At 43.2% G+C, this 17839-nt stretch overlaps 1 protein-coding gene across 3 annotated transcripts in view; it reads right to left on the reverse strand.

Moving 5' to 3' along the window:
* The window catches only part of LOC110957978 (tetratricopeptide repeat protein 28-like), a 183358-nt gene that overhangs the window by 69436 nt on the left and 96083 nt on the right, over positions 1-17839 (reverse strand). For all 3 annotated transcript variants that reach the window (XM_051950752.1, XM_051950751.1, XM_051950753.1), the window contains 2 exons: positions 7908-8055; positions 1139-1411 (listed from right to left, as the gene is read on the reverse strand). In XM_051950752.1, coding sequence (XP_051806712.1) covers positions 1139-1411; positions 7908-8055 — 421 coding nt within the window. The remainder of the gene's footprint in view (positions 1-1138; positions 1412-7907; positions 8056-17839) is intronic.

Raw genomic sequence — 17839 nt, forward strand, 5'->3', positions numbered from 1 at the left:
ATAAACAACTAAATATTATATTGGAATTCATTAAGATACACAAGAACAAGAGTCTACAGCTGTGCTAGCTGCTGTGTGGTCTCACATAGCCAAACCTCTCTGGAGAAGGGTCTGTATGTACCCATTATCATTCTGCTGAAAGGAAGGACAAGCTCTGAAAATGAAACCATGTGAGAGTTTTAGAGACAAGGATTCGTGTTTTGGTGGTGATGTAGACTACTCAGACATCTGAAATGCCATGTAGACACACACTGTCTTTGTTTAGACATCAGAGGCCTGAAAAGATGGAAACCACTGATGTAATTCTAACTAATGGGTTGTATTTGAACAACATGTTGTATTGTCCGTTGTGTAACATCTTCATGTATAAAGCAGCTGAAGCTTAAAGTACAATACAAGTACGACATTTCCTTGTCAAACGTAGTGAAGTGAAAGTATAGCCGCATGAAATGGAAATACGCAAGTAAGCTACAAGTTGCCTGCCTTAACATTAATATGCTGTCATTTATTGGACATAATATTTACAACTGTCACTGTAATATGTCAGTGACCGAACGTCTGCAAAAAAAGTCCAAAGCACAAAGCATAATTGCAGCTAAAAGGGAATGTTTGATGCCATTTGGTCAAAAACGAAAATAACACACAACTTACGTCAGATTTTGATCTGACATAGGCACTAGATGAAAAGCAAGGGAGTATCCTAAAACAATATATTCCATGCAAAATCTAATAAAAATCCATCAAACGGCTGTTGAGATACTTCACTCTGGACGAACCGCCTGACAGACATTACCTTTAGAGCCAAAAATATGTGGATGTGAATTGGTCACCATCTGAAATGAATTCTCTACCTCATTACTTTCCACAGTATATCAAACAAAAATTCCAAACATTGTCTTGTGAGAATCTGGTACTCCCCATGACCCTACTAAAAGATGTAGCGATGAACAGAAAAAGAATGGATGGATGGATGGATGGATATATAAATCTGACACTTTTCTCTTGCTGGTCATACTGTACTCTGAGCCCTAAGTGACTGCAGTTCATTACAAAAACAATCAACAAATTAACAAATGATTGAGTTAATGGAAGTTAAAGCTATAATAGTACTCCCTCCTCCCCAACTAGGGCATCTTACCTAAGGTTTTGGCCACCTCCAAGTCCTGCTGCATGTAGCCGGTGCTCTTCTCTGTGTTGCCCAGGGACCAGTGGGCGCTGCTGAGGGCCGAGAAGACGGAGCCGCGGAGTTTGAGGCTGCATGTGCCGATCTTCAAAGCGGCTTCCAGTACCACAACAGAGGCGGTGTGGTGGCCTGCTGTCAGCAGCTCCTGGCCAATCACAGACACCACCACAAATGGACTTTTGTCCAGCTTCATCTTTTGCAGCTGCTGATAGGTGGGCTCGAGAGAATCTGTGCAGGAAGGACACGAGTAAGACGGAGATTAGAACCAGACTGCAAAATATGCCAAAAACATAACTTTGTGCTGACACGGTGGCTGACAGTACATGACACTGATTGCAGCAACAGCGTTTACCAACTCTGACAAAGGTGACTGCTGCCTGAATTCAGATTCTGCTTTTCTCCAGTAATGGTGGTGTTTTGTCTGCCTCGATAAGCATAGCCTGTAGCCTGACTGAGTGACGGCTTTCACTGACAATTTAACAATAACTCAATATAGGAGCCATTTTTCTGTTCTTCCACTCTGACTGGGGTAATCTCAGGCATTTTCCAACTGTGCTGCATAAAAATGGCACAAGTTTAGACCATTGTGGGCAACGGGCTTTACAAACCACGGAGCGAAAATTTTATTTCTGCCTTTTCTTTAAGACGATAAGGGCTGTGTGAGAGAAAAGAGACCGATGACACGGTTTAGAGATAGAGTTTAAAGAGTGACGGGGAAATGAATGCAGCTAATGCACAACAGTAGCAGCAGCGGAGGAATGCAGAGCAAAGGAGACGCGCAAGGTGACCTCTGAAGAGGCTGAAAATGCACACAATGACATAAATCAATGGTGGGCCGCGTGGGATTCGGGATCCACAGCCCCTCCAGATTACAAAGCCCTCTGGCAGACACCAGCATCGAACCACATGAAGGAGGGGGCAAGGAAGGCACGGCCAAGTATGTGTGTGTCTTTGTGTCTATTGATGCATCCGTGTCCCACTGTGTATATATTTGAATTCATGCATAGGACTCTATCTGGGGAATGAATACTTGTCATGGCTCTGTATTTGCAAATATTTTGAAGACAGTTGCTACTAATTAGGTCAAATCACTTTACAGAAGCATGCATGGTGTTACTGTGCCTGTGTGGCCTTGTGTGCAGTGTACATGTCATCAAAAGGCCCAAGCTTTCACGAAACGTTTCACTTGCTCAGACAAACATTTAAGCAAAACAAGTACACAGTCACAATATCTGAACCGACTCAATTTTTCTTGGAAAGCCGCACACATGCTAATTCACTCACACACACACACACACAATGTGAGATGCATCCTCACACAAGCACTCAAAAGCATAACTGATGACGCTCTTTCAAGAGCATCGCTTCTGTTCCAGCGCTTGGCAGAATGTCATGCATATGGAGACGGTGCGTGCATATAATATCCATTCATAGCTTGTAATTGCCTTCAGAGTGACACCGAGAGCTGAGTCATAAATCAGACGCCGAGAGAATGCTTTTTTTAAAAAGGTGTCATGACTGCTGCATTCGTAAACAGGTAGTTATGACAACACCCGAGTGTGTTGTTTCACACACATACACACAAGCAAATGCTTGTGCCAGTCTTTGCCGAGCCTTGTATCAAGATGTGAAGCAAGAATTACAACCTCCGTCTCATTGACATGCACTCAGGTAACACTAGAAAGTCATAACTTCTCTCATGCCTTCTTAGAAAAGCCTTTTTAATGTTAGTTTTGCAGCCAGAGCCACACCTTGTAGCGGTGACAGTGTTGCTGCAGCCAGGAACACATATCTCCAAAGTATTCTGCCTTCCATGTCATGTGAATAAAGACATAAGTCATGCATTCCTCCTCTTGCATTTGACTGGTGAGGATATGAAATAATGTAAAACTTTAAATACGTTTTTGAATGTTAATCCTTGTTTTCATGTGAGCAGCTACTATACTAAAACACCCATCACCCACCATCCTATTCAGTTACAAATAAATTAAATTCTATAACCAGCTGGATTTAATGTGTTCATTTGTGGTTACGAAAAGAAAAACACAGGAGATGGAACAAATCCCATGCAAAAACCAAACCTTTATTTTCCATCTTGCCTATGGCACTCAGCACCAAGTCTGCTGGTTTCCACTCCAGACATAAACTTTGTGTAAAAACAGATCAGGGATATACACTTCCATAATCAAAAAAGCTCCTGTGTGTAGCTGTGCACTGCTGCTGCTCAGAAAAGATTACTCAAACAGATTTTTTACATCGGTGTGGTGTGCCAGAGAACATTCATGGCAGCAAGACGGTGAACGTGAGATTGAAAGTAAACTACAGTAACCATGTTCTTTGTAATGAAGGAAAAGGCCACCCAATGTGACTCACTGATGTATTTTTCTAGTTATGCAACTGAAGAATAGGGCGGCAACTATTTTCATTTTCGATTAGGGCCGAACGATTTCTCTGAAAGATATTGCAACTCCCATTTGATTTGTAATAGAATATTTTAAAGGCAAGCTTCAGTTCAATATAAACTGTATAATTTGAAATGTGATGGGGCATTACCACATGAAATACTGCACACCATACATCCTAAAGTGCAGCAAATGTATGCTAATTGCATTGCTTCAAATCGTGAGTTTGATTTCAGACTTTTGCTAGTTGATCTGCTGATAAATAACTTATTTATCTGGTATAAAAAAAAAAACATCAGAAAGGGGAGAAAAAATTGTGTTTTCAATGTCTTGTTTTGTCCACGACCCAAAGAAATTCAGGTTACTGTTGAAGCGGAGTAAAGAAAACTGAAAACACTTAAAGATTCTTCTTCCACACAAAATGGCAGATGTTGTTACAACAGAAGTCCATGAAGAATATGAAAGTTTATTATTGTAAATGATGCAAGAGAGGAATGCTGTAAACTGCAAACCATGCATGTAAGTTAATATATTTATTTTACCACTCAGTGGACTCTCAGCGTCCTGCTGCTTGTTTCTAACATGACAGCTCCACATGAGCTCTGTTACACTGTAAACCTCATACATTTAAACATGATACTCAAGAAGTGCATTAGGCTTAATACTGTCCAATAATAACAGATAAATGGAGATCACTTCAGTTTCTTGCTGACTGTAATTAACTGTAATTAATGCTACTGACTCAATATTTGCAGTGACAAATACTAATAAACAAATACATATTCTATCATGTTCTATTAGCTGCAGTATCAGCAGTGTAAAGTGGACTTGGAGGCAAATCAGGAACACACATTAAAACATATTTTTGCATTTTCTGAATCACCAAGTGAATGCAAGTAGGCAGCACAACACATTCAATTTGCCCCCCGTTAAGGCGTGGCGTTATTCAGTGGCATTACTAACATATGGCTCAACAGGTTTGCAGTTACAACATATTTACTCAGCTTAAAATCTCTCGCTCACAGAGAATCAACAGGAGCAGAACTGGTGAAATGGTGGCACTTCTTAGAGCAGATCATGTGAATCAAACTCTGAGCAGAACGTCCTCCGGTGCAGGTTAGCTGCAGAGCATCAGTTACCATGGTGATCTAACCAGGTTAAAAGCAAACCACCTTTGTGACATTGAAAAATCTGGCTTTAGGCTCAACGTGCCTCACTAACCCATTAATCTTGCTTGGTAGTACACCCCTCTGCTGTCAAGTTAAGTTACATAACAGCCCCAGTGGTGCTCGTAGTGTTTAAGAATCAAAGGCACTTTGCTCAAAGGCACCTCAGCAGGACAGATTCTAATGAAGACACTGGCCAGATTCTGTAGTTAAAGGACAATCTCGTAACAGAAAATGATCCCGGCTAGGTCAGTAGCTGCCACAATGTCAAATAATCCCCTCTATGGTTTATCTGGAGGGATCTTCAAGCGAGAAGCACTTTCAAGTTAGCATATGTGGAAAACAATACAATGATTAAAGCTAATTGACCCTCTGGACCCTCTCCCTCCCCAAGCAGCTGAATGAGAAACAGAACCGGCGCAGGATGAACAGTAAGACTATTACCCCTGTGACTGCGTACATACTAAAACAAAGAATGGGATATATAAAAATGTGAAAAGCTGATTTCCCACAGCTCGTTTGAGGATACAGATGGACAATGCTGATATTGGAGAAAAAAGTGTTTCGAGGATGATTGGACAGAGACTAAAGTACAGTAAGGAGAGGAAAGTAAGACTGCACCAGTGAACAACAGTGAGTCGACCCTTTGCTGAGTGCTGAATTGTGCACGATGTAGAATCCTATAAGGAACTGAAGTATTATACATATAAGACATCTAATATTAAAACTACAGTGAAAACCAGGCACGCTTTGATGAATTCACTCCCCACTGAGTCCTCAAAGACACTCATGTATGCCTTCATATTGATGCCTGAGGTTCATTATTTGCCTTCCTTTGTCCTGATTTATTTATTTGCTTCTTTTGATATGCATGTCATCAGCAGGATCTCTTCAGCCCGTGGCAAAAAATAAACTGAAAAGTGCTTTGAAAAAAAAAAAATCACAATCTGTCGAGATGTCTGTTGTTAGATAAATGACTGAGATAAGTGAGCACCGCAGTCACAGCTAGATGCAATCAGCTCTTTCTTGGCAACGGGGCAACTACACAGAATGAAAAACTGCAGTGTGTACAGAACATATACTCAAGGAATTTAAGTGTAATCGTAAAAGGATTACAACTTTCTAGTGTAACACGAATGCTTTTCAAATCCAAAACAAGCTAGTAGAGAACCCACGAAGAACAGAAATTTAAAGACTGCCCTTGATTAAACTTTTTTCATCTTTTTAACATGTCTCTATAGTGTTTTTATATCATTAGCAGTGAGTAGTCGGCGTCATGGCTGAGCGTTTCTGCCTTGAAACTGCAGTGTAGCTGTAGTTCCATACGTAACAAATCAAAGGAACCAATGCTGTCGGCTTGAAAGGGGGAACTTTCTGTACGATTTTTCTTCTTCGGAATCAGTTCTCGGTTCAAACACGTATAGCTGAATTCCTCCAATTTGACAACTTGTTCTTGAACTGCAGCAAGCGATGTCAGGAAGGGTGGAGCAAGAGGCAGCGACTGAGCTGCATATCCTAAAAAAAAGCAACAGCGTCGATCTACTGTACATCTAAGCCATTTTAAAGCAAGAAGGGAATATTTTTATGAAAAAAAATCTTAATATGCAACTCTGACGCACAGATGAGTTTTTAGGGGTTTAATCAATGAGCGGAGAGGGACTTTAATGTGTATATAGGCTTTCACAGGATCAACAAACCATATTTTTGGTTCAAAGTGAAGCCACTTCTTCAAGGTGTTGTGATAAATTCTCTTGAACTCAGATTAAATTGGCAGGAGCGGCAATCAACAAACTGAATCCTGGGAGAAGTGTGCTACGTGGCCGATAAACGCGGCAGGCAGGAACGTGGCGCTCTTCCACCTTGAAGGAGAGAGAGCAACACTCGCCTACCTTTCACTTATCGGGGGACTTTGGCTGAGTAACACTGATTATCCTCCCTGTTTGCTGGCGTAACATTGATTACCATCTCCCAGTGCCAGGAGCCCCTCTGAGAGGATCATTGCTCTTAATCCTTTGACCTAGCTACCTCTCCTCAACACACCTCGGATTAGGTCCTCCGGTGACTGCCTGGCACTCAGGGAAATAGGGTAAACAATTAAGAGATTAAGTGGCTTGGGCTAAATGTTGGTCTTCCCCCTACTGCGAGAACCCATTCTGGTCCATAATGCGCTGGTCTGGGCTCACTCCCAAACCCTTTTCTTGTTTTGCTTCCAATGACAGGCTTATATGCTCACTGTCACTAAGATGGGCTCTTCATTCTTTACTCACTTCGCAACATTTTTTTCCCCTTTTGCATTTGCACACAAATACTCTGAAGAGCGCTGTATTCAATCAAAGAAAAACTGATTCCTCGCGGAACAAAGCCCTTCAGAGCTACTTATCTCATTGCACAGTTCAGTAATTTCTGGATTATAAAACAAGGCCACATGTATTCAGAGGTGCAGTTTCAGCACAGTTTGGCAACAGAGGTGATGACAAAGCAAGACTGCAGGATGACTCAGTCTGTTCTGGCAATCTGTGCCATCCAGATCTGAAGCATATTAAATCCTCTGCAGTGGTCATCTGAGGTAAAACCGTTGCCAGGTTTGTTTTGAGGCTCATTAGGCTGGCCCGGGCTGATTACTCATGGACAATCAGGTCACTGCAGTTGCCTGATACAACCGATAATAATGCATAACAAAAAGAAACACATTTTAGCGACAATCTCGGCCTGAATACGCTACTTATAAAATCCGCTCAGCTTTAGGAAAAAGCCTTACACAGGGGCAGACACACACAATGGTATTAGTGTTGGATGCTCATTAAGATAACAGGCTATCTATGTATGTGATCAGCCCGCCTGACAATAAGATGTGCTGAAGCTGCAGGCGGTGTGCCGCACAGTCCGGAGGTAAGTACTTGACACCGACGGTCAGTCACAAAGACAGAAAGATGGACAGATAGAGAGATGGCCCGCCTGCAGAACGGGTGTGAAACTGACAGGTAAAGTCAGCCCGCCGCATTCATTGACTGACAGAGCGAGGATTATCTGTGGGACAGGCTTTAGGGCTGCTATGGGACAAAATGAAGAAGATGGGGAAGCACACAGCCAGTGACGTACCCACCAAGCCCTGCTGACACACACTTGCATTACATGTTGAGCTACGGCATTTCTTACCTCGTAGCGGTGACTTCATGGCGGCTTCCACCATGCCCACCAGTAGCTGGAGGCTCTTGGGGTCTTGGGCCAACCCGGAGGCGAAGGCGGCCAGTGCGTCGGCATGGCGACCAAGGTACTGAAGGGCAACACCCTGTCGGAAGTATGCCTGCAGAGAGAGAGGGAAGGAGGTAAAAGACAGAGTTATCGGGGCTCCAGTCTTTCGCCACAGCATGAGGCTTTATTCAAACACATTAACAGACACACTCATTTCACGCCATTTGCATTTTTTCCACATGAGCAGTTTTCCGAACATGGCACCTCTCTCCTTTGTATTTCCATAATAGAGTGATCACTGGGCTTTTTTGTACTTGTTAATTGGATTATAAGTTTTACATAAATGCACGTTACACTCTGGCTGGCTGCCATCTCAGGAGCAACTATTGTTTTTCTATTGCGTGTTTTTTTTGTCTCTGTTTGCTGTGGGAGTAAACGGCACAAGTAGAGTGCTGGGATTTCTGTTTGGCTGCATAAGAAAACAGTCAAGAGAAAGAAAAAGAAGAATGAGACAGAGCTACTTTCTCAAGTCTGTCTGTAGCTCAAAAAGGAACACTCATAAATACTTTAAATTGTGCATTCCCTTTGACAGGACGCCGTTGTAAAATAGTAACGCAACTGGCCGGATTCTGTTTATGCCGTATTTTTACATCAGATATGTACTTGTGTCACTTTTGGGTACGTGAATGGATCTTCAAACAGATAAAAATTAAAAAGATTTGTCATCCACTCACTTATTCATGGCCCTGAGACAGTAACATCTTTGGAAGTATAATAATTCAGAACCACTGAGACATTAACTGCATCTAACTTGTGACATACTGTATCTTTCTGTGGGAGACTAAAAATGCTTTGGAACATTCTGCAGATTGAAACCTAAAACAGACGCTGTCTCTGTGATCCAAAGCCCCATCAATAAGTGCGGGTTTTTTTCCTCAAGCATGTCTGTTTGGACTCACTAGAGAAAAGACATGTTTCATCCAGGCGAGTGTGTTTGTGTCTAAGACCCGATCAGACAATAATCCTGGTTGGTAAACCTGACTCGGGTCCAGTCTAACAACAGCAGTAAAGAGAAGATGGAACAAGATTGGGCTCATTATTCATGATCCAAACCACTAAATCCCCCCAAGAGAAAGCAAAGTGCCTCTCAGAATAGTCATATCTAGGCTTGTGTCTCAGAAGCACACAATTACAGCAGTAAAGCATGGGGGAAATGAGGGATGAGCATTGTGTGAGGCAAAGAAACAACAGACTCCGTCTCAAATTGAAACTGTCATGTTTAGACTCCTTGTTTTTGTGGTGTTTCTGCTTGTGTGGAGCTGCAGCAGTCCAGACTGTCTGCTGGCCTCCTCCTCACTGAGCAGCCAGTCACTCCACTCACTGCTTCCAAAAGTGACACTAGGGCTAATTTGCCATTAGCATCTAAGAGGCCTTTTCATTAGTCTTCCCAAGCTTCTCTGTTAGCACCATGAGGAAGTGAGAAAGGCAGGGAGGATTAGGGAAAATGAGACATGACATCGAATTTATAGAGACCAGTAATTAATTTTGCTTCCGTCCAAGCCCCCCTACTGACGACCAATCTCTCTACAGACCTGCTGCCCTCCCTCAACATCTCCACCTCCCTCCGCTTGCATCACAACTCCATTGAAAATGACGAGGACAGAGATTAAATTCAAAGCATTAACCTTTGTTCTAACACTGTTATTATATGAGAGGAGCGCGGGCCAGGGTATCCGCTCAATATTAATTGCATCTCGTGGCGGTGGAGTTTGGGCAGGATACGTTAGGGTTGAGAGGCCCACAAACGTTTCGCCCAAGGGAACGAAAGACATTTAAAAGCACTTCTCCCTTTGATTAGATTTACCCTGCAATATGACTGCTCTCCCTTTCATTCTCCTAAGCGCCGTGCCCCGACTAAGACGTCCAGGGAAAGAAGATGAGGAAAAAAAGATGAATTAAATAAGGCTCCCTTCAAACAAAAAATTGGCATCTTCTTTAATCATGTCATTGTTTTCCATCCTGTCCTATATAAGGTTGAAAGACTAGACTGAGCAGAGAATGCATTAAAATCCTGCAAACACAAGCAGCAAAATAAATGCTCAAGTGAAAGCGGAGAAAAATGACAGAATCAATGTGCCGCACAACCTTATACGATTTTTTTTCCTTCCATTAATCCCCCACTGCCTTCAAAACACATCGTGAGGCTGCACAAAGACATACACATGATATAACCTCAGCCTCTACGTAATCCAACAAGTCAATTCAACCAGTGCCGCTTATAAAACAGAGGGTTCAATTCAATTTACATTACAGTGGCTGAATACTAATTAAGGACAATGGTGGGGAGTGATACTGATGAAAGGCTGGAGATAAACTGAAGCTGACATTCTTAAGTAAAAGCCTGAATAAGATAGGACACCACCAAATAGCGCTCAAGGGTTAAAGCTGCAGAAATAACACCAACAGGTTGGCTATGCTATCGGCACAAAGCATTTAAGTGAAGGGAGAGCAAGATTGTACCCCTACACATATTTATTTTTAATCCACGCTTAACAGGATCTTTTCTAAAAACACAGCAATATCTGCTTGGAGCCGCCGCTACAGTGATTAGCACAGCTTCTAGCTCTTAGCCAGAGACAGAAATTGAGAGAAGGAGATAGAGGGATGTTCAGCAGAAGGGGAAAGAAAGGAAGACAGAGCATTACAGCAGCAGAAAACGCTACACAGATTAACTTTGTCCTGTCAACACACACAGCATCAGATACAAAACTGAATGGTACAAGTCAGCGCTTAAGCTTTCAGCCAAATGCCAGCTCCATAAACAGGATGCATAATAGAATATCACTCAAAGCAAAGTTCCCACAGACAACATGCCCTCCTGAAAATGTGACACATCTGTTAGGCATCTTGTACAACATGACATCCACAAACCAAGGCTTCTAATAACGTGATTTGCCTGGGATTCAATCCGGGCTAAATTATTGAACCTTCCTGCATCTCAGCCTCCTGTATTTAATGCAGCAATGTGCTGATGCCACAGAAGAGTGGATGCAGAGAAGAAGGTGCGCTGTTGTTACCCGTGGGTAAATCCTGAGAGCACTAACACGCATGTGCATCAGTACATGTGTGTACATGTGTGTGTGAGCATAAAAAGAGAGGGAGAGAAAGAGAGAGGCTACAAAACACTTACGAATAAGGGAGAGGATAAAAGCTTTTCTTCTTTCTCGAGCATTTTAATATTTCATGAATGCTTGTTTGATGTAGTTTTAAATATTCATGTTTTTATGCTTAGGAGGAAGAGGGAAATGATGCAAAAAAAAAAAATCACTCTGATATACTGTGCTGCACAGTGTGAGGAACCAACATTCTCCACGCACTTACACACAAATAAGCTCAAGCACACGATGGCATACGCTCTCCTTCGCTCTAACAAGGCACTTACAATGAAACATGGACAATTTTCTTCAAGTGACAGCTCTGTTGTTCACAATAAGGCTCACAGTCGGAGCAGCTGAACAGAAAGTTGACAAGATTAAGATTGTAAGTTTGGCGCAAGACCAGCTGTTGGAGTCTCTTTTTCTATTAGCAGATTAATGTCTCGGCAGATGTCCTTGCCCCTGTCTTGGGCTCCTCTTCAGTATACTATAACCCCCAGGGGTGTTCTCAGCCCCTGGGAGTACCTCTGTGTTTGCACTTGTCTATCCTGATTCAAGATCTGGGCCTAACAGGCTTAAAGGAAGAATTCAATGAAAATGTATTTGACTGGCTCTATTGCTACACTCAACTGATGTGAGTAAAGAGCAACAGAAGTACGATTTGGCACATGGCAATGAAGATGTACTGTATGCAAGCACCCTGCCTGATACAAATGATTGTACAAAGTTTGTTATCTAGCAATTTATAGTAGGATAAATGCTGACAAAAACATGCAAACCTCGTTCAGTGAAAAGGTCATTGCTTATTTCCATAATGTATCCTCCGTCTAAGTCCATTTACCAAGGTTTCGCTATAAGATGTATGAAATGTAGTGCGTCCAAGACTAAATGCATACTAAAGACTGTTGGATCTACTTGTTTACCCTTCCCTGAATATGTCATTTCCAGCAAGAAATCAAATTGCCAGAGTAATTTGTAAATGCTTCGTATCAAGGGCACTGGCGCTGGAAGCCTGCCCACGTATTCAGGTTCTTTACAAAGAGCCGAAGCTGCTTCCTGCCACACATTCAGAGGTATAAAATCTCAGCGGCATTGATGTCTCTCTACACAAACAGCATAACTCCTCATACACAATGCAGGCAACCCGTCACTGAACCGACAGTTCCAGCTGTGCTCCAGTAGCCCATAGCCTTGCGTAGCTTCCTGGGTCCTGATCGGTGATCAGCAATAATAGAGATGCACTCAAATGTGGAAATCGATAAAGGCAGCGTAGGCCCCGTTTAGACCGTGCCACACCCTTCACTGCTGTTTAGGATACGCCTGCTGCAGCTGGTTTCTGATCCCCCACAGGGCAAGTTGTGCCAGTGCAACGACTCTGAACAGAAACCCCGCAGGCGACATAATGGAACCCAAATCAGTCCATCAAATAGGGACAGCGGGCTGCAAATACACTGCAACACACACACACAAATACAAACTGCAGAAAAATACATCAATATCTCTTCAAGAAAACCAACCATCTGTCTCCAACAAACATGTATTACTTGAAATCAGCTTTCCACACAGGCCAGGATGCTGAGATGAGATTAACACTAATAGTGTGACAGGAACAAAGGGATTGCTGATGTTCTTCCCTCTGTGCTCTTTAACTATAGGTGTTGTTGCCTGGTTTCCTGTGTGGCCCAGAAATGTCATGTGTCGACCAGGGTTTAAGACACGCGCCAGCGACATCCCTTGCACATATCTGCCTCTACACTTTCAAGGTGACACAGTCGATTCGCAGGGTACACAAAATGTCAGCTGCTTAATTTAATATCCAGGGATAACTGTCGACCATGACAAATTAGCTGGGAGAACAGCTGAAAAAAGTGAAATGGAATGATTGCTGCTTTGGGCCAACTGCCCTTCAAGTTGACAAGCTGAAAGCCACAGAAGAAGCACAACAGAGACTACTTAATGAAAACTGTTTCTGAAGCAGAACGTGTGAGTTTCTATCTATCTGCTGCATCTCCCTGCAGGTACAGATCACTGTCCCTCAGGAATGAAGAGGTCTGAGGTCAGTCATCACACAGGGGCAGTGGGGGGACGTTACACCCGTCGCCTTGGGCCAAACATAAACCTCTGCCCTCAGGGTCACAAGGATGGAATCATGACACAGCTGCCTGTCTATTACCGTCTCCCCAATCTAATAAGCCCAAACCCTAAACCAGCAAACAGCCCTGACCTACATCGATCAAGTGTGTTTTTCTGTGCACGTGTCGTGTCGTGAGAAAAAAAACAGTGACAGACTCAATTTTGCTCACATCAAGTGACAGACTTCTTCGCTAATCGAGCTAATCAATGAAAAATGTTGCTCTTTCAGGGTTTTGTTTGCTCTTATATGCTGACTTAGAAGGCTTTTGTAGAACAGACCTGGTCAACTGTGTGGGGATTTGTATTGTTAACAACATAAGCTACATCAAAGGTGCATGTTAAGCACTTATGCAAGTCAAATGGAGGCACCTTACAATCTGCATGAAGGTAGACACAGTAAAATATTTATGATGCATTGATGTATTCCTCCCTGAGGGTGATGTAGACTCTGGTGATTGCTGTTCCATCTAAAGCCCTTAATTAGCCCATTAGATTAGATGGCTTTAATGAGAGCAAATTGAAGAGATCATTCTTTGTGGAGCTGGCAATTTAAGGGTAAATGTTTCATTATTCAGTGAGTGGCGACAATGAAACGCAGGTAAACTCCAGGTTGCCTGGTAGAGATTTCAGCATGAGAGACTTTGTAGTACTCTCTCACGGCTGCAAGGAATCGATTAGCCGGCTCACATCAAACTGGCAGGCGGCGCAGGACTTCAGATTGGAAAAGGTCATCGTCAGGTATGTGGAATCAATGCTGAGCACTCTGTATTCACTGTGTCTCGCATTATCTGGCTGGGGGATGGTTTAACGTTTTCTAAAAACAATTACCAAAAGACAAAGAGAACCTTCAATAAAAAAGGTCAGGCCTTGTGACCAGCAAAGTGTCATGTGGTGCACATCTATTGTGACAGTCAAAGTGAAACAGAAGGGAAAAAACTCATATTGCTCATTTATCACAAACAGATGAAACGGCACAATAGCGGCAAGCTGTGGGGTCGTGCAGTGACACGCTGTCACAATGCACTGTTTGGCAGAGGAAATTCAATTTTCTTTCTGCTACGTGCATGTCCACCATAACTGATGGTTTTCACAAAGGAAACAGACCAATAGAAAGTGATAAACCAGCAGATAAAATCGCAATATGCCTGTAGCGCATTCCAAGCATGTTAATTCCAATGTTAGAAAAGCCACGTCACACTCCACTGCTATGATTTATAGCCCGATTTGTCACATGGATGCAGCTAGCATACTTGCATTCCCATTAGCATCTTAAGAGTCCTTAGATGTGCGGCTGAGAGGGTCAGGGTGCTAAACAGATTTCCGTGCCCCTCTCAACTAGATCCTTAGCTCTGCTCTGCCTGAGCATTGAGCACGATCCCCACAGCCACAGGGGCTGACTCTCAATTAAAGTAGGCATTAATTACTTAAAGGAGCTTTAATCAATCAAGGCCAGATGGTGAACCTAAAAAAGAGAGCAAACTCCAGACTGCAGAAGTGCCTTCCACTCCGACTAGACTAAAGGTGCCCATAAAAGTCTTTATTAGAGAATACCTCCAAGGCTCACATTTTACAGACTATGCTTTATTCAACCCAAAAGGGCTATCATGCAATCTCAACTGAATCCTTTAAGTGTTGATTGTCAAAACTAAACTTCCTGCCAACTGCCAACCTATTTAATTGAGAAGTGCAACAAATAAGCTCACGTATTTAATACAAATTGAGGGTTCTGTTTATTTCTATATAATGTCGACTGAATAAACCGCCCAGACCATATGTGCCCCTAATGGGTTTCGCCCCACAGTGACGGCAGAGGAGGATACTTGGCCCTGGTTCTGTACTCTCCTGGCCTGAGGCACCGCGTCCTCCATCTTAATTTGTACACCCTTAATTGGCTTTGACAGTGAACTCAAGCATGGCTGAAAAATACCCTCCTCTTAGTAAACACTGGCTGAGAGACACATGTTCCCAACATGAGAAACCCGGCACCTTCATTAACCATTAGGATGAAAACTTGAGACCAACTGACCCTCTTTTCATCAACTCTTCAAAGCACGACACTCACGGCTTCACATTCCACATGTTGCGGCCATCTTCACTAATCTATTCAATTCGTAGTGGGAGACAAAGGCAGATGTACTGGAGTAAAAAAAATGCAACAGCTTATTCACAAACCATAAAAACGAAAGCAGTTTAAACTAGCACTTTCTGAGGTGTGAAAAATCTGCTGCCAAGTCAAAGAAGCTTTTCGAGCCCGAGGTATTTTTGAGGCTGGTTGGCACTGAAGGTCCCAAAGAGAGACAAAGTCCACCAAGTCATTACCCCCTCACACTGTCACACAGCATAGGCACAGCTCCTCTCCACTGTCAGCACTCGTGTGGGGTTCATTATGGTGCTCTGGCCTTAGTGGGAAGTTGCTTCTTCAAACAAGACTCGGCAGCACAGGCTGCCTGACAGTGTGGCTTCTCCAGAGCGGCCCTGCAATACTTCAAAAGACTCACAGTCAGCCTTTAAGGAGAGGTCTAATGAAAAGCATAGCATGAGCCCTACTGCTTTTGATTCTGCAAGTAAGAAGTCATACATGATTGAGTAAAGGCATGCTGAATCACAGACAAGGCACTGAGAGGTTGAGAGAACTGGATGGAGAGGAGAGCAGGGTGAGGAGAGACAACGGTAATGTAGTCTAAAGTGTTAGACATACACTTAAAACATTGAGGAGGTGGGAAGACAGAGGAAGAAGGCCTGAGAGGGAGATAAAGGTCAGCACATGAAGGAGACACACAGATACCTCTTGTTATTCCTTCCTCGTATACTGTACATGTCTTCTGCCATCCAGGCTATCAGAGCTCTTTATTGTGTATGACCTATTTCTCCTTCCCATCTCCCAGTGCAGCAGCAGCATCAGTATACTGGGTTGTTGTGGCTGCAGCGCCACTGCTTTGCCATGCCTGTGCACACGGAGATCTCCCCAGCGATTATCAGATAAATGCACTTTAATTCACAACACATGCGGCGGAGCTTTATATATAGACTCGCTAATTCCCCCTCGGCCACAGTGCAATATGAACTCCATGCTGCACCAATTTAAGTGTGTGATGAGTCCCACGCGGACAGGCTCTTCTACTTATCATATATATGACATGCTCCAGCACATTGCTGGGCCAGAGAATATATCAGAAGCTGAAAAAAAGGCAGGTTATGAGTGGACCGGTGTGGCTTCTTCATTATTAATGAGGAAAGTAGATTTCGGGGCAGCTTTCCTGTGGAGAATTATTGGTCAATCCCGGGTGTAGTTGAGCTGAACAGCAGTAGCATTTTCATGGGAGATATGTCACACTCACAGAAGAAGAAGAAAAACAGATTGTGCTGTATGTCGCTGCTAATGCACATTTCAGCAACAAGTACATTCACAATTGTAAACTGAACTCCTGACAGTCAAGTTCCATAAGAGGACTAATTGGCAGACTGAAATGAGATATATGCCTCTGATAACGCTGAGTGGTCCTGCGGCACATCTGCACAGTCTTTGTGTTAGCTCATTAAACAGCAAGTTCCCTCAGCGTTCTTTGGCCATCACCACGCATCATCAATTGTGTCCGCCTGCTAATACCATTTGCCGTATTTCCCTGGCTTTGATATCCATCTCTACACATGCTGTGTGACTCGATGGACTGTCCAGCAACAAGATGAAGTGAACAGGTTTCCATACCACCTGTGGACAGTTTATATGTTCAAAAAAAAAAGAGAGAGAGAGAGAGAGAGAGAGAGAGAGAGAGAGACTAAATATGTTAATTGAAACTCCTCTGGCAAACCGGTCCCAACATAAAAGTAATCCACCGCCAGAAAGCGCGCACACACACAGCAAGCCAAATAAAAACACTTGCTCAGAGCTATGAGTCATACTGTGGGTGCCAACAATCAATGGGGCTCACCGCACCCAGCTGGCTGTAGTAGCGGAATGTATTAATTTTCTCATTTAGAAACAAATATATACTACAAATAGATTAATAGTGTTTGATCAGCTTGGCAGAGCACTGCCAATTAGTATGCATGGATGGAAAGAGGCATGATGCTTCGTTTTTTGTATGCGCTGCTCTAAAAGCATATGGCAGCTAGTAAAAATGGTCGAGTTAAAATGAAACGGCATGACTACCCATCTTTATTCAAGACCATTATAGCTCCCAAGGAAGGGAAGCGTTACAAGGAAAAAAAGGTGGGAGATTGAGAGGAGGGGGGGAAAAAATGAAGAGGAGGAAGAGGACAGTGCAGCCTTGGCAGCCAGGAGAGCAGGACCACAAGCGTAGAAAATTGAGGCTATGGTTAGCTTAGGACCAGGGTGAGGTGAAAGTGGCCCTCTTTTCACACTACACAGAGTTTGGCAATTACTGGTGGCAGCGGTTTGCACCAAGACGGAGAAAAGATTGATCCAGACAAGCAAGACTCAGTTTGCTTTGTTAAAAGTAATTAATCACTGTGGCCACAGAGGATTGGTGCCTTGAGTGCTGCATAGTTCTGCTGAGTGTGTCGGCATGTCTGCGTGTACAGCCATATGTGAATATACGTGTGTCCCGGCATACGTTTCTGCACACGTCTGAAACAGCTGAGAGGGGT

This window comes from Acanthochromis polyacanthus, chromosome 7, assembly GCF_021347895.1.
Source record: "Acanthochromis polyacanthus isolate Apoly-LR-REF ecotype Palm Island chromosome 7, KAUST_Apoly_ChrSc, whole genome shotgun sequence".
NCBI classification, from domain to species: Eukaryota; Metazoa; Chordata; class Actinopteri; family Pomacentridae; genus Acanthochromis; species Acanthochromis polyacanthus.